Consider the following 19,859-nt stretch of genomic DNA (forward strand, 5'->3'; position numbering starts at 1 on the left):
TTACCGTGTGAAGCTTTCACAAAGAGTGACAGAGACGAAGGTGGAAAGTGATGTGACTGTGGCCTCCTACACTGAGAAAGGATTACTGTATTACTCACAACAGAATAAGATTCTAGTGTAATCATGTTTTCTTTGCAGAATTAAGGTGAATTATTTTCCTGCGTGTTCTGGCTCAGTCTGTTCCAGTGAAGAAGTAGCATTCTAAAACTTTAGAAACTTAAAGGCACAATTCAGATAGATAATAAAAAGGTAGCCCCTGTATTAAAACTGAAAACACTGGATTAGAAGTTGATGGGTCTTAATACAGGGTGTAATGTTAAAAAAATTGAGTTTTCTGATGCTGGTGAAGGTTTGTTTGCATCCGTTGTTTCTGTAAATACAATTGTAAAAACGTGAGAGGCGCTGTTGTGGTTTTAGACAGTCTGAGAAGAAACAGTCTGTAAAATTTGTTATTTTACTGTAATAATTACCATTCTAATTAATTATTATGGTGAAAATTTTTCACCATTAGCGAATCAGGTTTTCAGGCAGTCTGGGGGCCCTCCCCATGTTGGAGCACTGGCCATTTACAGTGCAACTCCCCCTCCCTTTCTACTACACCCTTTCTAAATGAAATTTCAGACTCATGTGTAAAATACACTTTTTTACCTTCAGCCACTTTGCAAATGCAAATGAAATGTCCCTGTTAAACTGAATTCAGCCAACAGGCCACGTGATTAAAGGCTAAAAGGTGTGGAGGCATGATAAGGTGCTTATTTAGTCGTGACCTTGAGGACTTTCTACCGAGAAGAAATGTATGCTGCGTGAATTAGGAGAGGTTAAACACTGATAAGCTGCTACTACCACACACACACACACACACACACACACACACAGGCCCACAATAGGAGGACCCCGCCAGACTGAGACTTTAATTGGGCACCCTCCTCCTCCGCCTCCTGCGCCTCCTCCTCCTCCTCCTCCTCCTCCTCCTCCTCAGTCTCCTCCGGGCTGCTGGCTAACTTCTCGTCGACACGCCACTTCAGCTTCAGTTTATTTTGGACTGGATACGAACAAGGAGCAAAGACATGGCTTTCCTACACGGAACATTTCTACCGCTCTTCCTTCACATCTGCCTCCTCAGCTGGAGCGGTGAGTTAAACCACATACGCTCTTTTTTGTCGTTTTTAACAGAAAAGTTCAGTGAAGGAGGGTGGCCGTTTGATATGAGTTTGAATGACAGTACTACGTGTGGCTTTTCTTGGATGCTGCAAGAACATGTTTGGGTATTTGCAAAGGTTTTTTCTTTTGTCTTTGTTTCTTTCTTTCTTTCTTTCTTTTTTTTTTTTTTAAGTTGACTAGAGCACAATTTTCTCGAATATAAGTGCCTATCAGTTGCCCTTCGCTTCGGTATTCAGTTTGAAAGCTAATTTACATATATTGGAATAAGCGTATGTTGAATTGTTGGGTGTTTCTACATATTTGACGCCTTTTTTTTCCAGCACCTCGCTTCTTATTTTTGGATGTTTTCAGTCGAAAGTCTCGCCGTTGCTGACTATTTAAAGGTGCAATTAATTACTGCGTAATTGAAGCTGTTAACGGACCAATTAACCGACCAACACGTAGCCTATGCGGGAGCACAGACATACAATGGCATGTGACGGGTGTTTTTTTTTTTTTTTTAAGGCTTAACTGTTGTGTGACCGTGTCTCTGGATAAGTTATTAAAGGGTTTAACACGACGGCTGTGAACTTCTAAAAAACCACAGCAGTTTATGTAGAGACCGCAGTACCAAACTTAGCGAAGAGTCCCAGTTCTCAGGACCAGAGGAAGCGTGGTCCCTTCCGAGTCTCGGTGATGTTTTTCATCAGTTAAAGCAGAGGCAGTAAAAGCAGAGTGATGGAAGAGGCTGGTTTTACACACAGGACAGAGCAGTGGGATACTGGCCAATGCGTGTGTGTGTGTCCTCTACTCCTGCCATAATGAGGACCAGTCTGAGTTTACCTTTAGGTTGTGGATAGTTTTGCAAAGGCATTTCCTCAAGGTTAGGAGTTGTTTATAGACTTGTTTTGTTTAGAGCTACAACAACAAATCGTAATCATTCTCGATTCATGTGCAGATTACTGTCTTTCATAGTTTCCCAGAGTTCAAGGTCGTGTCTTCACATGTTTTGTCCGATGCTTTTTGTGGTTCGTCTTTTTCTAACCTGATATTCTGATGCATGGCCTTTGTACATCATGCTGAACTGTTAATTGCTTAGAGATGTTTATCACCCTGGGTGGGTTGGATGGTCAGCCACACCTGTCATCGTAGAACTTGTCAGCCTGTTGGTGCATATATATGTAACTGTGGGTGTGGTATCAATTTTTAAGCTTTTCGACCTGATGAAGATCCAAGTTTGATCGAAACATCGTCTCTTTGAGTAAATTTTGCTGCGTGGAACCGGTGTGCAGGTGTTACTTCTTTCATTGATATTGTTTTGTCCAACCAACAGTCAACAACTGAAAGTGATTCAGTTTATAATGGTATGAAACAGAGAAGCACGATAAATCATCTGGGTCAAAAGAACATTTGATGATTTTTTTGCTTAAAAAATGATAAAGTGATTCATATTCGATTACCCAAACAGTGACTGATTGATAATATAGTTAATGACTAGGCAACATAAGGTTAAGGAAACAGGTGAGTGGCTGAAGCTGCTGGTGTAATAGTGATAACTAGAGGCAGCTACTGTTTTGATACTAATAACAATATTTGTTGTGTATTTTGTCATTAAACCAAACATTTGCTGGTGTATCTTATTGGTTTTTCCCCTGGGTTTTTGTTTTTAGTTTAGTTTTGTTGAGTGGTTCACTTCAGTTGTTTGGCTATTTCATTTGTTGGTAGTGGAGCTCAAAGCTCTCTGGGTGACTGACTACAAAGTATCTCAAAATACTTCACCTTTGTCTTGCAAACCTAATTATTAAGTTACCAAATTATACCCACATGTATGTTCTCTTTGAAGGTGAACCACAAGGTAGCAGCATACTCCTGTGGGCAGTGCATTGTGCTCTGCAGTTACATTAGTATAACATTATTACTGACCAAATCAATTTAGAATAGTATAAGATAAGAATAGCCAATCTCATGGGAGTTGATTTTTTTCCCCACCCATACACCAGTAAAAGCAGACATCTGATGGATTGCCTAACTCAAGCAAGCTTTACTGTACATAATTAAATGGAAACCTTCCTTCTTCTCCATTTGCATCTCACAACAGGACAACACTCACTCTGTCCTGACCTTATCCCTCTTTTTCTCTTAAATCCCTGTTTTTTACTCCATCAGCCTTGTCTTAATTGGGTTACCTCTATTTAATCCTCATCTCCCCTCTACCTCCGTTGGAGACGGAGTAAAGCTGTCTGTTTTTGGATTAGATCATTGTCCACCAGATAGAGACCCCGGCCACGTAAAGGGCTTCTAAACCAGGCTCTGTCAAAACTGACCTCCTTACCAGCGGCCCTTGAAGGGCACTTACTCGAAAACAATTTGTGGCTAAAAGCATTTCTGCTGCATGGAAGTAAACCTATAGGATAAGAAGAAACCCAAACATGTAGCATGGTTGATGGATTGTACACCAAACCCTATTGATTGTAGTATTCATCAGTATGATGGTCATGTTGTGTTACAGGAATGGGTAAGTGGTCCAGGCAGTGTTGGGCAGTAAATCTGGTCAGTGGCAGAGCTTTTACAGTGACATTTACAGAACAGAAAGTAGACACGAAGGACGGGCTTACTTAGTTCATGCCATTATGAAATACTTTTAAACAAGCAAGACTTTATCCTTCAGTGCATGTCAGCGCTCTGAGGGATCCCTAAAGTCAGTTTTTTTGTTGTGTAAACTTTCCTTTGAAATAAAAACATAAAGACAGGCACCCCCATTAACTAGATGTAAACACAAAATGGGAGGACAACAGTTGTGCAGATTAGGGTTGTCCGTCTATCTCAGCAAAGTGATTCAATCCATATCGAGATACATGGTTTACAATACGACTCAAGAACAATACAGATAAATCTGTAATGACACAAACACTGCAGTTCTGTTGTAATTTAATGTTGATACAGTATTTTTATTTCATGTACACACCAAGATTAGGTACCATTGGTAGTGAAACAGGGGGTGACTTGTTTGTTAGTCCCTAAGGTAGAGGACTGTTTTGCTGAAATGCTGCTGACTGATAACGACATAATCTGTGGTCATGACCTTTTAAATGAAACAGCTTAAGGCCTAATTGCCTGTAAAGGTGGGTGATTTTGTTTATTTTCCTTATTGTCCATAAATCCCATGAAAATCCCATTCCTCTGTGCCAGAAACCTTCGTTCTTGTCTAAAAATGATTAATAACATCATTGAGCCGCACTGTTGCACTTGGTGACATGTCTCTGTAGTTTATTGTGAGACAATCCCACAAACGCTGTTAACAACAAAAGTAATAACTTTTAATTGTGATTTATGGGCCACTTACCAGACAGACATGACACCAATAGAAACAACTGTAATTATTAATCAAACTATGGACATTCTGCTGAGCTGAAGGGTTGTAGGGCTTTCAGCACATATTTGGTCACTGCTTTGTGACGTTCATTAACCTTGTCTGGACTCATTTATCTTTTTGCTGAAAGCAAATATAGCGTTTGCTCTTTGCTGCAGAAGCTGTAGAAACTAAAGTAAAAAAACAACAGATTGAAAATAAGTCGACAAAGTCGACAAAGTTGGTTGGTTGCAGAGAATAAAAAAATTAACCTCTCTACCTTTGGAATTTTTAACACGCCTGGTCCCTGCAGTTATTAGATGGTAATTACATATGTCAGGCAGTATGGGGTCTTTTTGAGAGGGTAAAGGACGACCACAAGAAGATGACAGCTTTGGCATCACTCAGAAACAAATATTGCATGCTTTTAAGGATTTGGCCCGTTGTTTTTGTAGTTGTAGTATGTGAAGACATTTCCAGCAGTTTTTCTTAATGCATGAGCACAAGTTTTTTTCAAGCCAAGGGATATTGTGGTTTACCATTTTGTTCAGCGAAGACTCCAAGAGACAACTCACTTCCTTACTGATGGAGAGTGATTTGTGCCAAACGTGTGGGGTTCTTTGCCGTGGAACAAGCCTCAGACTTAGTCCAGAAAAACAAATTCTAAAACTGTGCACATATTAGAGAATCTCGTTGATAGAATTTAACACATTAACACAACTGAACGGCTTCAGCTCTGATATTTAGAAGCCTGGGGGTTGTTCTTCAGAAATATGTGACATTGCTAATTAGTGCAGACATAATCAGTTTCTTAGTTGATTGACAGGAAGTGAATCAACAACAGCTATTATTGTTATTTATTAATCATTCAAATTATTTATCCAGCAAAAAGGCCGAACTGTCTTTTCTGGTTTATTTCATCGTAAATCATCATCAGCTGAATATCTGTGCACAGCTGATGAAATAAAACAAGCACTTTGAAGATGCAAGTTTGGCTCTGGGAAACATTTTATTAAAAGTCATATTTCAGCTTTACTCAATATGATGTTCTTCAACACAAATGCTTTGGGGAACCAATTCCCTTTATTATTCATTGCGATTGAGAAATTTATTGATATTCCAAAATTAAGTTTAGACTCAAACCAATCTTGTAATTGAGATATTCAAATTATTTTTGACCACAAGGTCAGGCTGTATAAAGAGGAAACTACTCTTATTTCAATATGAAGAGTGCAATATGGAACCACAATACTTATAGACTTATAGACCAAGTTATATAGACTTTCCCTAGAATTATCAGGCTATGAATGTTCTTGGGCTCATTTACTTTTTTTTGATCAGATTATGTTTTTATTTGCTTATTTAGGAAAAGTTTCTTGTTTTGCTGTGAGTGAAATAATTTATCATTCATTATCATTATCATTATCAGACAGATAGGAAAATGTGATTTTGTTGCCAGTGAAGTAGGTGCGAAGTAGTGAAGTATTCAAAAAATGAGTCATAAGGTATCCCAGTGAGTCAGTCTCCTCATGTAAATAACAGCAGCTCTCCCTGACCTCTTCTTCATCCTTCTCTGTGGATGCCAGCACTCCTCTGCTGCCGGGGATGTCTGGGTGTAGCAGGAAGTGTGCAGCTGTTGGCTGCAGTTGTTCATGTGGGATTAGTGCATTTGCCTGAGTGATAGCCCGGCATGACAGCCATATAATCTAATGTATTGGCTCATTGTTTTCATTAAAGAGAGTGTGCTGCTTGATCCCCGTGGTATTATAATAGTATCTTACGTTGGCTTTAGGCATATGTAAAGTAATTCAACTAACATGTATGTCAGCACAATGAGCAATCAAATACCATACATCCTAATGAATTAACTCTTTTCATTAGACTAAAAAACACCAGAGTTCAGATTCTGAGACCGTTGTGTAGTTGGATTTAGATCATTATGTTTCTTCATTTTGATGATAAGAAATGAAATCAGATTGTATATGAGTAATTACCTTTTAGGAGACAGGACAGATTGAAAGATGTGCTAACAAGACAGGGTTGATTACTTTCATATGTTATGAAATGGTGACAGAATTAACAGCAGGTATGTACCTTAAAGAAAAGAGAAAGTTGTAAATGATCTTGTTAAATCTGCTGAGCTGTTGTAAATTGACTGAAATTGGCAAAAAAAAAACAAAAAAAAAAAACATTTTATGTTTTTGGTGTTTGGTTGTTTCAGTCTGTGGTTTAAAGCTTGTTCATGTTCCGAAGATCCAAGACATGTTTTGGAAAATCAAGGCTATTGCTCTTTAGCTGGCAGGAGCAGTGCTGACATCCACCCTTAAGCCTTAACCGAAGGGTTTTCAAGGGCCTTGTCTTGCATGTGTAGTGTATTTGCAGTCAGTGGATGGTTGATGTTTGAGTGGGATTTTATATCCAACAGCTGCCTCTGTAGTTTGATCCCTGGCCTTCTGGGAGGGAATTTCTCCTGGATCGACTACCTCTGTGGTGCTGAGGAACTGCCCGAAACATCCCTGACTGGTGTGTTATTCAAAGCGCATCATTCAATGCAGCAAAAAATCCATACAGTGAACAATCCAGCCAAGAGAAGACAAGGTCTGTTGTAGGAACTAGAAAAGGCTGTTTAAGCAAACTCAATCAAGAAGAGGAATGTAGGAAATTACTCATGAGCCGGAGGAACATCCATGTGCATTCAGGGCGTGAAGAGCCCATGAGGGAGCAGTGCCAGAGCACTAAACGCTTATTACATGCTGCGTCAGGAACGTGAACAATGTCTCCAGCACCACACTGAGTTTTTATTTATTTATTTATTTATTTGTTATTTGTTTTTTAAATAGTGCGAGAAGCGCTGCAGGGTTTTGTTTTGTTTTATATTCCTCATCGTGCTGTGAGAGTGCTGAGAGGCTTGTTTCTTAAAAACCTCTGAATCTCAAATATTGAATTTGGCTGCACCGCTTGCACTGGATTGATTATTTGTATACAGGATTGTAAGAGCAGTGTTATGAATGTAGATGCATGTTTTTGCCTGGTTAGATAGTCCAATTTTGCTACACAGCTTTGCAGCTGTATTAGGCTGCGTTAGTTTTAGCTGGGTGTTCCTAATAAACTGACGACCGAGTGTAGGTTTTTTTTAAATGTTAATCTGCAAAATAACTAGTATCTATAGCTGCTGAATAAATGCAATACTTTCCTCTTTAATGTTGTGGAGTGAAAGTATAAAGCAGCATAAAATTTAATTCCTTAAATAAAGTACAAGAGTAAACAAACTGCTGTTTGAATAATATCCTCACTAAAAGCATGGAGCTGATTAATTACCACAAGGTGAGTGTACGGTGCAGGATCATGTGATCAATCAGTCGTTGTCACGTCAGCTGAATCAGACAGATCCCGATGTGTCTCGCCTCCGGATCAATTTAGTAATGGGATAGTTTGTTGTGTGCTGTAGTGCCTCTGTTTCTCAGGCTGTTACTGTTTTCAAACCACTCTTTCATACTTACTGTTGCTTTTGACCTTGTGTATTCCTGCTGTATTTAGTCGTGACATAAATATGTCACCACATTGCAATATTGTTATTATCAGGCTATGACAGTTTTTTTTTTAATCACACTAAGAATTAGATTGATAGTATCTTGAGCAGTGGTATGACGTGGCACACCCCTGGTGCACACCCACGAGCAGTGCAATCTTTGTCTTCAGATAACAGTAAATAGCTTTTACTTAGAGAAGGTAAAGAAATACATACACAAGAGTATGGAATATAAATGTAAACAAAGAAGCAATCTGGTGTCCACATTATCTTTTATAAGCTTAATGTATTTCTATTAAATTAGTTCCCTCTGTTGTACCAGTAGCACTAAAAGAACATCTGTTGCCATGCTTTCTATAGTGTCACTCATTATTGAGGCTAAATATACTACAGTTACATGCATGCATATGTGATACCATGCATATATTTGGGATATGTACATGTAAATGGAATAAGACAGTTCTGTTGTCTTTGTTTTAAATTAAGATAATCATTAGTGGTATTTCAGTCTTGAGCAGATTTGGCCATTTGTCTCAAAACTGTGCTCAGACAAAATTGGCCATCTGTACATGACGTCCCTTCATATTTAGAAGGCCCATCTGTGGGACACATGGCACTCTCTTAGGCCACAATCCAGGTCTTGGCAGCAGTCCCATTAGTGCCAGAGGGAAAGACAAAAAAAAACAAAAACCCCAGAACCCTTCAGTATCGCCTTCATTGAGAAGCTTTTCCTTCCTCCTTTTCCCACTTCTCTCCCTCTTTGGTCTGCAAACAGAGCTTAACCAGCAGCTGCACACACCTGACGCCCAATCCATCGGACAAGGCACATTCTGGTGTGGGGGCAACAAGCGGGGGCTCACGTTACAGAGAAATTGTACACCACAATGGTCTTTGCCTCCTTCCCGCCTTTACTGAGCCTTGTGCCCCATCCTCTGTCTCCTCACACACCTCTCTCATGCCCCCTCCTTTTGGGGTTTTTGTTTTTTTTTTTCTTTTCAAGTGCAGTGGACAGAGCCTGGGAATATTTACTTTGCTCTTGTTGTTGTCAACAGTTCTGACTGAAACAGCAGGATAGAGGGTGAGATTAACTTAACAAATGTGTGATATGGTGCTGGAGCTCACCATCCTCAGTCTGATTGATTTTCAACCAACTGTGATCTTTGTGAGCATCGATAAGAATGTTTGTGTAAGATTAATGTCACGCAAGCTTTTTTTTTTTTTTTTTTTTTAGTTGATCAAGCTGCTTCGGCACATAAAGCTGGCACTGCATAACATACCACCCACATGGACATTTTTTTTCAAGAACAGTTTCTTAGAGGCTGGATGACTGTACTTCTGAAGTGTCCAAATCAGCAAGGACAGGAGATCCTGATGCCAGACAAAAACAGTTTGATTTCAGACCAGTTCAGTTTGGCTGAGATTGAAAAACTAGAAAATTTGAAGTGACAGAAGTGGTAAAAAGATTATCTTGGGAAAGATCAAGAATCTGGTTATTTTCTTTTTTGCTGAGAGAGGATTGATATTACCGTTGTGTGTGGACAATAAATATGAAGCTACTGACAGCGGGGTAAAAGCTAGGCCTGGGTCTGTGCAAAGGTAACAAAACTCACCCTCACCAATCTAATGTGCTCAACCTGTGCTGAAACTGAAGCTTTTAAATAACCCTCCTTGCAGTACAACATAGTCAGAGTATAGTTACTCATTAATTAGGGAGCCTGTTGAGTTGTAACTTGCTGTAAAAGAGCCTGTAATGAACTTACAGACTCCCCTTTAAATCCTGAGGGGTTGAGGTGTGTGTGAAATCTGACCACAGCACTATGTCATTGGTTAGAGGTCTTGCTTGTGTCTTGAAGTCCGCTCTCCTGTAATGGATCTCAGATAGGTTTCTTCGTGGAACAATGCAGATGCCACCAACCTGTCTTCAGTATTTGCTCAGGGCTTCCCCTCAGACCACGTCATTGTCCAGAGGAATGCCGAGTCCTCTGATTTCTTTTGTTCTCTGGATTTATGTCAGACTGCCAAACCAACCAGTGTGTAAGTGTCACCTGGGGAATGCCTCCAGAGCCCGCAAAAATATATTTAGTGTATCATTCGGCTCATCACCTGGATTAAGTTGCACAGTGATATCATGAGTGCATGACGAAAGTAACAAAATAGTAAATACAACAGGTAATGCCGGTTGTTTTTCCTGACATTTAAGGGGCAAAGAGCACAGATGCTGCGTTAACACCTGATGGTGAGAGTGATTTACTGTGATAGCCACCGAAAATAACTTCTTTATGTTTCAGAGTTCATGTTGTTTGCAACCAAAGACACCTGAGACAGCCTTCCGGTGTTTTAGTCTGGGGCCAAAGAATTGTGCGGCTATGGCCAACTATAAATATTCAGAAGGCTTTGGACATAATGAGTTTGCTTTCTAATTTTCCTGATTCTATTCTGGATGGATTTGTTGATAATTACTGGGTTTTTAAAAATATTTTTCCGCAACAAATTCAGACAAAAAAAAAAAAAGCTGTATGTAGCCTAAAGCTACATACATCAGTTGAGTGGGTCTTCAGCCATTGATTGATGGTCGGTGCTTCAGTTTTTTTTTCCATTTTACCTGTAAGGCTGGTCAATTTTAGCAGAGATCGAAATGGATGATTTTATATAATCAGGAGAGGAAAGAAATATGCTGTGGAATGCACACTCGCCATTAGATTATTAGATTGTGTGCATTATTTCCGTCTTGTGTCCATCCAGATGAATTGACAACGCTCAGGAGGTCTGGCAGCGTGCCAGTCAGTCGTCTGTCACATCAACTTGCATTCGCATCTGTTGTGAAATAAAAATGAAGTCAGTTTAAATCCAGTCTGACTTTGATGGTGAAACGACATCTCTTGTGTTCATCGTGTGCATGTGCAGATGAATATTCATGACGACCTCAAGGCTAACCAGAGCGCCTTTCATGGTGTTTGCCTCTCTCTGCTAATGGGCTGTGCCATGCCATGGATATGGCATACATCTGGCAGTGTTGTTTTTTTTTGCTCTTCATTACTATAAACTGTGGAACCTGCTATAGGTTTAGATCTTTAATTAGCTGTCCTCAATCTCAGATAGGCTGATTTCACATATTTCATATTTTCAGGTTTTCTTGGTGGAAATTTGCTCTCTAAAAATCCCTCATACCCAGTTCCCTAAAATAAAAAATATCCCCATTATGTGCTTTTGTAAAATAATCCTTTGTATGAAGGAGTGGGGGGGTGTCTGTGTATGATATTCTGCATAGAGCAGGATTACAGAGTCCTGTGTCAGTGCTGACTGTAAATGTTATCTTAGCCCTCAAGGCTCAGCGATCAGTGCAGTGGTAGAGGACCAGATTTCACTCACATTTCATGCTTTGTGTGGGACTCACTCTCCCCTTCAGCAGATTCATAGTGCAAGCCTAATTATTTTTGTCTTTTTCTGTTGTTCAGTTTGTGGTTTCAGGGCATTTGTTTGCCAGATTCCCCAGAGGGCTGATCTCTTTGTTAAATGTCCCTCAGGAGAATCAAGGGAGGCAGAAAATGTGCTGGTGGTGGAAAACCAGCAGCAACTGTTGATTGGACAGTGGAATTTGTGTGGAATATTTCCAGTCTCTCTTTTACTCTTCATCACTGTAACACAAATATAGTTCATTTTCATTGTTGTTTCATCTGCAGATTAATTTCTGGGTTTACTGATCAATTGTTTGGTCTATAAAATGTCTGATGATTCTTTTTCTTGTAACTTGCTTCCCAAATCCAGATGAATTTTTCCTCATCTTTATTTTTACTCTGACAAAACAGACGTATCCAGTGTTCACTTGCTAGTTTTATCGAACGCTTTCAGCTGATTCTTGCTGTCCAACTCTACAAGCTAGGGCATGCTCAACAAACTTTGAGGAAAATCCAGGAGGAAAGCTCTGCAAAAAGTTAGTGAGCCAACATCCTTAAATATTAAATGTGTAAACAAAAGCAGCATCACACATTATATACTATTTTATTGAATATAATAGTATATAATTGGCTAAATTTTGACTGCTTTTTGCTACTGACACATTTCAGTACCCAGCCCCTGGTTATTACTGGATCAAACCTGTGACAAATTGATTGGGGTTGAGCAAAAAGCATACAGTTATTGAATTTAATCTTTAAAAATGCAAGGTTCTCATTTATATTAATAAGAATGAGAACCTTGTATTTTATTCTCCGTATCTATTTTTTTTTTCAGCCTCCATTCAGCTCGACCAGAAGTGATAGGGAACATGAGTGGGAGAAATTTTAGACAGATGCGTGGCAGTTTGAAGTGAGATGAGCTGAATTTGAATTAGAAAAGATCAAACAAACGTGTCCTTTGAAACTGTGAAAGTCTTCCACAGTATGCAGAAGGAATAACACGGGTGTTCTGGAGGAGATGTTCGGCTCTAGCTGAGTTTGTATGGTAACGTCTTGTGGGCCTTTTTGTGAAATGTCACAGATCTTCACATGGAACGTGATAACAGGCTCTGTTCACAGATAAGAATCAGAAGGGTGACGTCCAAGTCACAGACAGGATTTATTAAGGAGCCATGGTGCACAGTTGACTTTTGGGGCAATTTAGTGGCTGCCAGACACAGCCAGTGTGTCTTTTGAAGACGTGTCTGATGAAAGCTGTAATGTGATCTACCTCTGCAGCTCAAGTTTAGGGTCTGGAATCTGCCCTGTGGGCTTTCTTCTGCAGTTTAAGAATAAATAAGTGTCAAGGCTCCAAACTAACACCGTCCCATGCACTATAAAAACTGGATTTGACGACTCTCTGAACTATCATCTGTGGCTGGTGCAGCATGATAAAGATGAAGCCTGTAGTTAAGTTTTGGAAAGCACCTTCCTTGTTGATGTCAGTCAGTGCTAGAGATGGATGATTTAATGGAAGTTTTACTTTTTTTTCCTTTACATGATTTATTACATTCAAAAAAAAAAAAAAAAAATACGGCATCAAACCGACCTGGAAGTTCTCTGATAATTTAAAAGGGAGAATGTGACAAAGCTGGACCAGAACCGTAATTTGTGAGGAATGATTTCGTATCTGGAAAACACTCAACATAAAAAGCTTGAATCAAAACCAAATGAAGAAATCATGCTTACTGTGATGGATTATACAGCTCTCTGGGAGCCAGCATTATGCTCCAGGGAAATTAAAATTGATGTGTGTTATCACAGGCAAAATGGTTGCGTGTGACCAAAATAAACCTCCAACACATTTGGGTTTTATTGCGATGTTGTCTGTGCAGGTTGGCTGGAAGAATTAGTTGATATTTTTCACTTCGTGCTTTCACTCTGCACATTTGTCTGATGACAAGGTGTTTTGAAAAAGTAATGGCCAGAAAGCCATGAAGACTGCTGTAAATATTTGAGGATGAACAATTTCTGATTTGGGCACCTTCCTAACGTGTCATTGACATGTCAAAACGTCAAATTTGGCATCTCATAAAGCTCTTAGCAGGACCTTTGGACCATTGTGCTACTGAATTACTGCATGAAAAACACACCAAATACACACTTAGGGGTAAGAATGAGGTTTCTCTGTGGGTTGGCTTGTGTGACTCACTGACTCCTACAGCCTGAAAAAAAACTAAAAAGTAAACCATAATCGTCTTTGTGTTCTTGGAAGTGAAGTGTTTGGCTGTCCTAAATGCACTTCTCGGCTGTGGCAGCAGACTGAACAGCAGCAAAACCTCTTAGTCTCCCTCGAGGTGGAGACAAGAACATGAATCTCATCTTAGCCAGTCTCCCTGTAGTTGTTCTGACGTCATCAGTGGGTGACAGATACAGACCCTGGTGTCAGACTGTAGCCTCTCCATGTTAAGAAGAGTCATTCTAATTTGGGTATCTGGAAGGGACAACGCCCCCCTCCATCCCCACCTCGTGGAGACTGGTGGAGGTGGATGAGGTTGCTGGGGAAACAGACGTCTGGGCTGCTTTGCTCGCTCTGTTGTGAAAGCGACCCCTGACCTGGATAAGTGCCCGAAAGTGGTTGGAACAGGCAGAGTTTACACCTGTAATGCTGAGGAGCAGAGCTGCAGTAATAAGTCGATAAGTAATTTATTGATCGACAGAAAACTAATCTGCAACTATTTTTATGATTGATCAAATATTATAATATAGTTTTCTTCAGCTGACTCTTTCCTGAGGTAAGTGCAGGCTGCGCCAGAAATTTTAGCAACTGCTACACAAAGTGTGTTTGTTCAGCTTTAAGGCCCAGGTGGAGGAGAGATTATCCCCATGTTTAAGTTGTAGCATATGTCATTCTTATCTAATATGCAGTTGTATTGATATAACAGACCCCACCCGAAGTCCCATTTAATAAATGATGGCTCCTGAAGAGCACAGTCATCAGCTGCTTGATTTCCCTTACTGTATACAGTATGTCAGCTAGCTACATATATTAATTCAAAAACGCTAAGTAAATGCAACTTTTTTTTTTCGGGAATCACGTCCAAAATTACTGAAACAAGGCTGACGGGAAGCAAACCCGCTCGAGAAATCTCTGACTTGGCAAAGCCCCCCTGCAGGACCGGAGGAGTCATGACGCCATGGGCTTCCTCTACCTCCAGCCAGCTTGGCATCTGCTGCCCAGCAGAGACCAGGAACACTGATATCGACAGGCCTTAAAAAAAAAACACACTGGTGCTTGTTAAAGGGTACGTAACACATGGCCAACGATATGAAGGAACGCTTCAGACAGTTAACACTGCAAGATTGCTGTAGATCATACATTTAGATGTGATCCTTTTGTCATGAGTGTAGTTTCAAGCCGGTTGTTTATATCTCACTACCCATTGGGATTGTCATTTAGGTCAGTGATTCTTAACAACTAAACGCAACCACCATGCAGTGCATGTCACCCAGGTGTTATATGACAACAACATACATTACACATACATCTTAGGTCACCTCCCCACCCCCTGCTCCTAGCAGTACGCAAATAAAGGCCGGGTGATGTATGGTGTAAGTGAATCTTGACAGATTTGGAGAGGTTTCCATCACTAATTCTAACCCGGAGCTACAGAAAGAGTGAGTGACACAGACATTAGCTGTCAGCTAAAAGAACATCATGTTTCAAATTACAATATGTCGCCTCCTTCATCAGGTCTGCAAATTACTTGCCAAAAAACACAGGCTCAAATCTCTCAAGAGCTTTAAGCTTAAATATTAAGGCTGGCAGTGTTCTGTATTTTTGTTATTGTCTGTAAATCCCATGAGAAGACTTCCTTACCTTTTATGTGGAACTAAAAATATAAATCTTTAGAAAAGGTCAGAAATATCTTGTTTCATTTGAAAAAAAAAAAAGGCTCAGCAATTTCCTAAAACAGCTTGGCGCTGTAGTTTTTGGCAAATGTTACTTAAACAGGAGAGAATAGTGAAATTGCCAGTGGCTGTTTTCACCTGTGGTTTAATACACATTTGATGCTGTAGTGAGTATATTTGTCATCATCGCAGTGTTTGTGGAATTGACTCAAAATAAACCACAGTTCCCACAGTTCATCTTCATGAAGGAACAAGCACCTGTGTGGCTGTAAGCTCCATCAGGCTCTGGCTACACAGACAGTACTTGTTAGTTGGCTCAGTTCATTGTTGGATGTGGAGTTTTAACAGAATTGAGTGACAGCAAGAAAAATAATGAATATCATAACTTATCCTTTAATGTTTGTCTGTCTCCTCTGTTTTATATTTGGTTTACTCCAGTGCAAAGAGACAGATGAAAAACAAGAATGATTAAAGTGGATGCAGCAAGATATCAAGATGCCCTGACTTTTAATCCCTCATATGGGTCAAGTTTCTAAAACTCTAGACCCTGCACTTCCCATAATGCCTCCCTGACTGCTCTTTCGACCTCCACAACCCCGGTTTATATTGGAAGCTTTCTTATAATAATTCTCCTTTCCAAGCCTGAGCTGCAGTAACATTATCAGGGGTTTTTTCAGACATTATACGACTGTTTCCGCAGGTTGAATTTCACTCTCCATGGCGAGTCAACTGATTCTCATGTGTAAAATCATTGGAGTGCCCCTTTAATAGGAGGCAGTAGTGCTGTCCACAGTGCTGACATGGCCGTAGCGATAGATGTAGCCTCACCTTAGAAAAGTCTAAGCTGTCCAAAAAATGAGCTGATAGAACGGAACTTGAATTAACTTTAACCTACTTTATAACTCTCTGAACTTCACTGTATAAAGTTAATTTTTCAACTTTATTCAGCTCAGCTGAATAATTCAGCATTTTCAGTGTTATATTGCCTCCATTTCCTCCCCTTGTGTTTTCCTATGGAATCAATAACCATTTGGTCAGTGGACACTTTACTATATTCTCCTTAATATTCTGTTTATTCTGTAACTTCCGCTGATGGGTTTCTACAAAAGGAATTACAACTGTTGGCAGATTTTTAATAAACACTTGTCTGCTTTCAACTACTTAAAAGTGTGTTATGCACCATTTATGAAATATTTATATACTGTTTATACATGCTAAAGAGGCATATATATTAAACTTAAAGCGATACCATAACTTTACAGCACTGTGATGTTGTTCTAAGGCAAAAAACATAATATTGGCTCTGCTCTGTTTTTGGCCTGTTAGTGATATTTTCAGTGCATTGCCTGCTTTGGCTTCAGTCCAGCAGGACATCAGGCTCCGTTTGGCTCTAAATGAACTGGCAGTACTTCATTCACCAACACTGGAACTCTACTCACAATTGTCTGGAGCAGCATATCCATCTCTTCTCTTTACCGTAGACATCAGAGCCCCTTTCATATTTGTCTCTAAAAACTCGCACAAGCTGAAAGGGACTTAACACACTGTGGGATATGAGTGTTACATCAGAGGAGCTGCTTGGGAAAGTGTCCTAATTGAATAAGTTAAATTCAATTAGAAGAGGCTCAAGCATTCAGTGAGCATTTCATTACAGAGAAAACACTGCTTTGATTCGATTAAGCAGTTCCGACCAGAGCATGAGGAAAAAACATCAAAAGCCTGTTTACAGACTTTAATATAATCAGAGTTAATAACACTCCATGTGTACCGTCTTGCGACTCGCCACAAAGCCGAGGTCGTCCTTGCCGTGTGATGACGGTAAGGAGTTTTTGGGTAATTCTCCAGGTCGTCTTAGCTCACAGATCAAGGCCGCTGGTCTGGATCTTTGAACTTGACATTTCAAAAGGGAGAGGATAAAGAGATGCTTAAATATCAAATCCTCCCCCACTCCCTCAGCCCTGATATTGGACGCTGTTAAAAGATCAACCGTCTAATCAAAGAGGAGTGTTCTCACCAGAGGATTTTCCCGGTGTGCTAGTCTGTGGAAGTTAATTTATACATGTTTCAGCATAAAACTGGGTTATCTAACTTTTGACTCATTTGGATTCTTCTTATAAACCAAGCTGCTGTCTTTGCCACGGATGTTGACCTACATTGTTTGTTCCATTTGGTATTTAGTGAGAACACAAGTGTAGGTATTGTTAAAGGCACCAGAGGTGGTGTTGTAGGTTTCCGGCTTCATGGTGGTCACATTGTGTTGTTATTTTTATAGTTTTGTATCATTCCATACTGAGTCAGACAGACTCAACACAAACCCCCAGGTTAGTCAGATCTCTTTGGAAAAGAAAACAGAGCTGAACTTTGAACACACAGAAATATTGTCCATTTGAATGCTATACATTATTGTGTGTCTGTGTACATGCAGGTGACAGCTTGTCTGTGCAGTGATCTCTGGCTGGATGCATGAACTGTTAGATTCAGTTTCATTTGGAGGCTTCAAAGCATGATGGTTATTTTAGAGTGTGAAGGATAACTATGTATAACTGTAAAAAAAATGAAATGAAATGTCTCACTGTTAGACAGCACTTGAACATGGCATGAGCTGGGATAAGGTTAGAGGAAGCGCAAGAGATTTTATATGTGCACAGGTGTGTTTGAGAGGGAAATCAACAGGAATTTCATTGTGTGTGGTCTTGTGATAATACTCCTCTAAGTTACTCCCCCTCCATCCCTCCACTCACACACATACACACACACACCCTTATTTGCCCTCCTTCCTGTCTTCTCTCTGCTCATACACTTCTTCCCACAAATCACTTGACAAATGGGCGGCACACAGGTGTTTTTAGAGGGCTCCCCACCCCAGCTGCCCCTGTCCTCCACAGCATGGGAATGGGGGCGACGTTCCCATTGTTCACAGCTGCTTGTGTCAATGTGACATGCCCACCTCCTCCGTCCTCCCCAGCACAGCAGGACACAGTGCCGCCTGACGACTGGGAATCCAGTCATAACCACAGCTCTGGCTCAAGGTCTTGGCATGCTGCGGCCAAGCGAATAAAACAAGTGGTGGATATTGTCTGCTAAGCCCTGAGAACCGGAGTCTCCCAGTCTAGAGATGAAGATAAAGTAGGCGTAGAGCTGCTCACTGCTCTCATATCAAACAATGTAGTTGGTTATGAGTTCTGAACACAGATATATCATTGTGCTTGACATTGTGTCTGACCGACACATGCCTGTATCTGCAGGCATCTGACTGGCGTTGAGAGAAAACGGAGATAGGGTTTATTACTTTCTGGAGGCGAGGACCGTGTTTTGACGTGAAATACAGGGCAAGTTTGTTGTGAAAATACAGGAGTTTTAGATCTTTGAGACGTGTCAATAAGGCTGCGGTGAAGGTGAACATGTTTTGAACCTCTCACTCTCACTGACTGTGTTTACATGCACACAGCAACACCGGGAAACATGTTCCTATGCACTGCACATTTTTTCTTAATAAGTACAGTAACGCAATTAGTAGAGCTGGTGTGATTAGTTGATTAATTGACCAGTGGATAATAAAATTAGTTGTCAGCAATTTTGACAACTGATGAGTCATTCATCAAGCAAAGCCCCCCCCCCCCTCCCCAAAAAAAGCTAGTCCTGTAACCTGAGTAACCAGCTTTCTGTCTGTGGAGTGAGACCATGTTCAGACTGACATAACCACTACATGAAAGAAAAAATGCAGCCTTCTCTTTAAGTGAATTGACACAGTTGGGTGCCTGCAGAGATGGCTGCAGAAATAAATGCACGTTTGACCTGCAAAAATTTAAACCTGTCTCAACTTTTGTGGGAAACACAGTGCAAATTCATCCAGCAGTGCACTGTGTTGGCCAGGCGGATACGTGTGCCGTAATTCTATTGTTTACTTGGACACAGATGATAAAATGATTGTTGCCATGATAACTTTGCAGAGTTGTAAAATCTTGCCTCTTAGTCATACAAAAGGCTGTGCTGTGTTTCTGAATGCCTACCATTATCCAGGAGCAGCTAAGTCCCACATGTGCTTTGTTTGCTTCCCATCCCGGCCCTCTGCTTCCCTCCCCCCACCCTGCGATGCCTGCCACTGTCTGGGCTGCGCTCTGCTTAACCTGCAAGTAATTGTCCTCCACCCAGCCACAGAAGATCTCACAGCTCACCAAACAAATGATTTACTGATTAACTAGACAAAACACTCTTATCCAGAAGTCTAATCTGAGCCTAAAATCTTTTTCTTTTTTTTTTTTTTTTGGTTCCTGTGAATCTGCTGCGATCCCTACTGTTATCCAGCAGCTGGAGAGTGGCTGGGTGATTTGGTTGATAAGAAGGAATGCATTCACTGACCCACACATACATACGCAGACACTCCTCTTGACGCTTTTCATCTTTCTCTACGCTCAGAACAGCTGCATGCAAGTAATCAAGACTTCTCTCCGCTCTTTGAAGTAAAACGTGCACAGATTATCACAATCATTTCATTTGTAAAAGCAAGTCTATTTTTTTTTAGACATACAGATGGATGATAGCTAAAAGGAAAAAT

The 19,859-nt window shown here is 40.4% G+C and overlaps 1 protein-coding gene across 2 annotated transcripts in view; it reads left to right on the top strand.

Annotated features, from left to right (window-relative positions):
• Positions 1–1,050: 1,050 nt before the first annotated feature.
• Positions 1,051–19,859, top strand: part of mcama (melanoma cell adhesion molecule a) — a 36,997-nt gene continuing 18,188 nt past the window's right edge. For both annotated transcript variants that reach the window (XM_041052519.1, XM_041052520.1), the window contains exon 1: positions 1,051–1,131. In XM_041052519.1, the coding sequence (XP_040908453.1) occupies positions 1,068–1,131 (64 nt within the window). In that variant the 5' untranslated portion in view covers positions 1,051–1,067. The remainder of the gene's footprint in view (positions 1,132–19,859) is intronic.

Source organism: Toxotes jaculatrix, chromosome 12, assembly GCF_017976425.1.
Source record: "Toxotes jaculatrix isolate fToxJac2 chromosome 12, fToxJac2.pri, whole genome shotgun sequence".
Taxonomy (NCBI): domain Eukaryota; kingdom Metazoa; phylum Chordata; class Actinopteri; family Toxotidae; genus Toxotes; species Toxotes jaculatrix.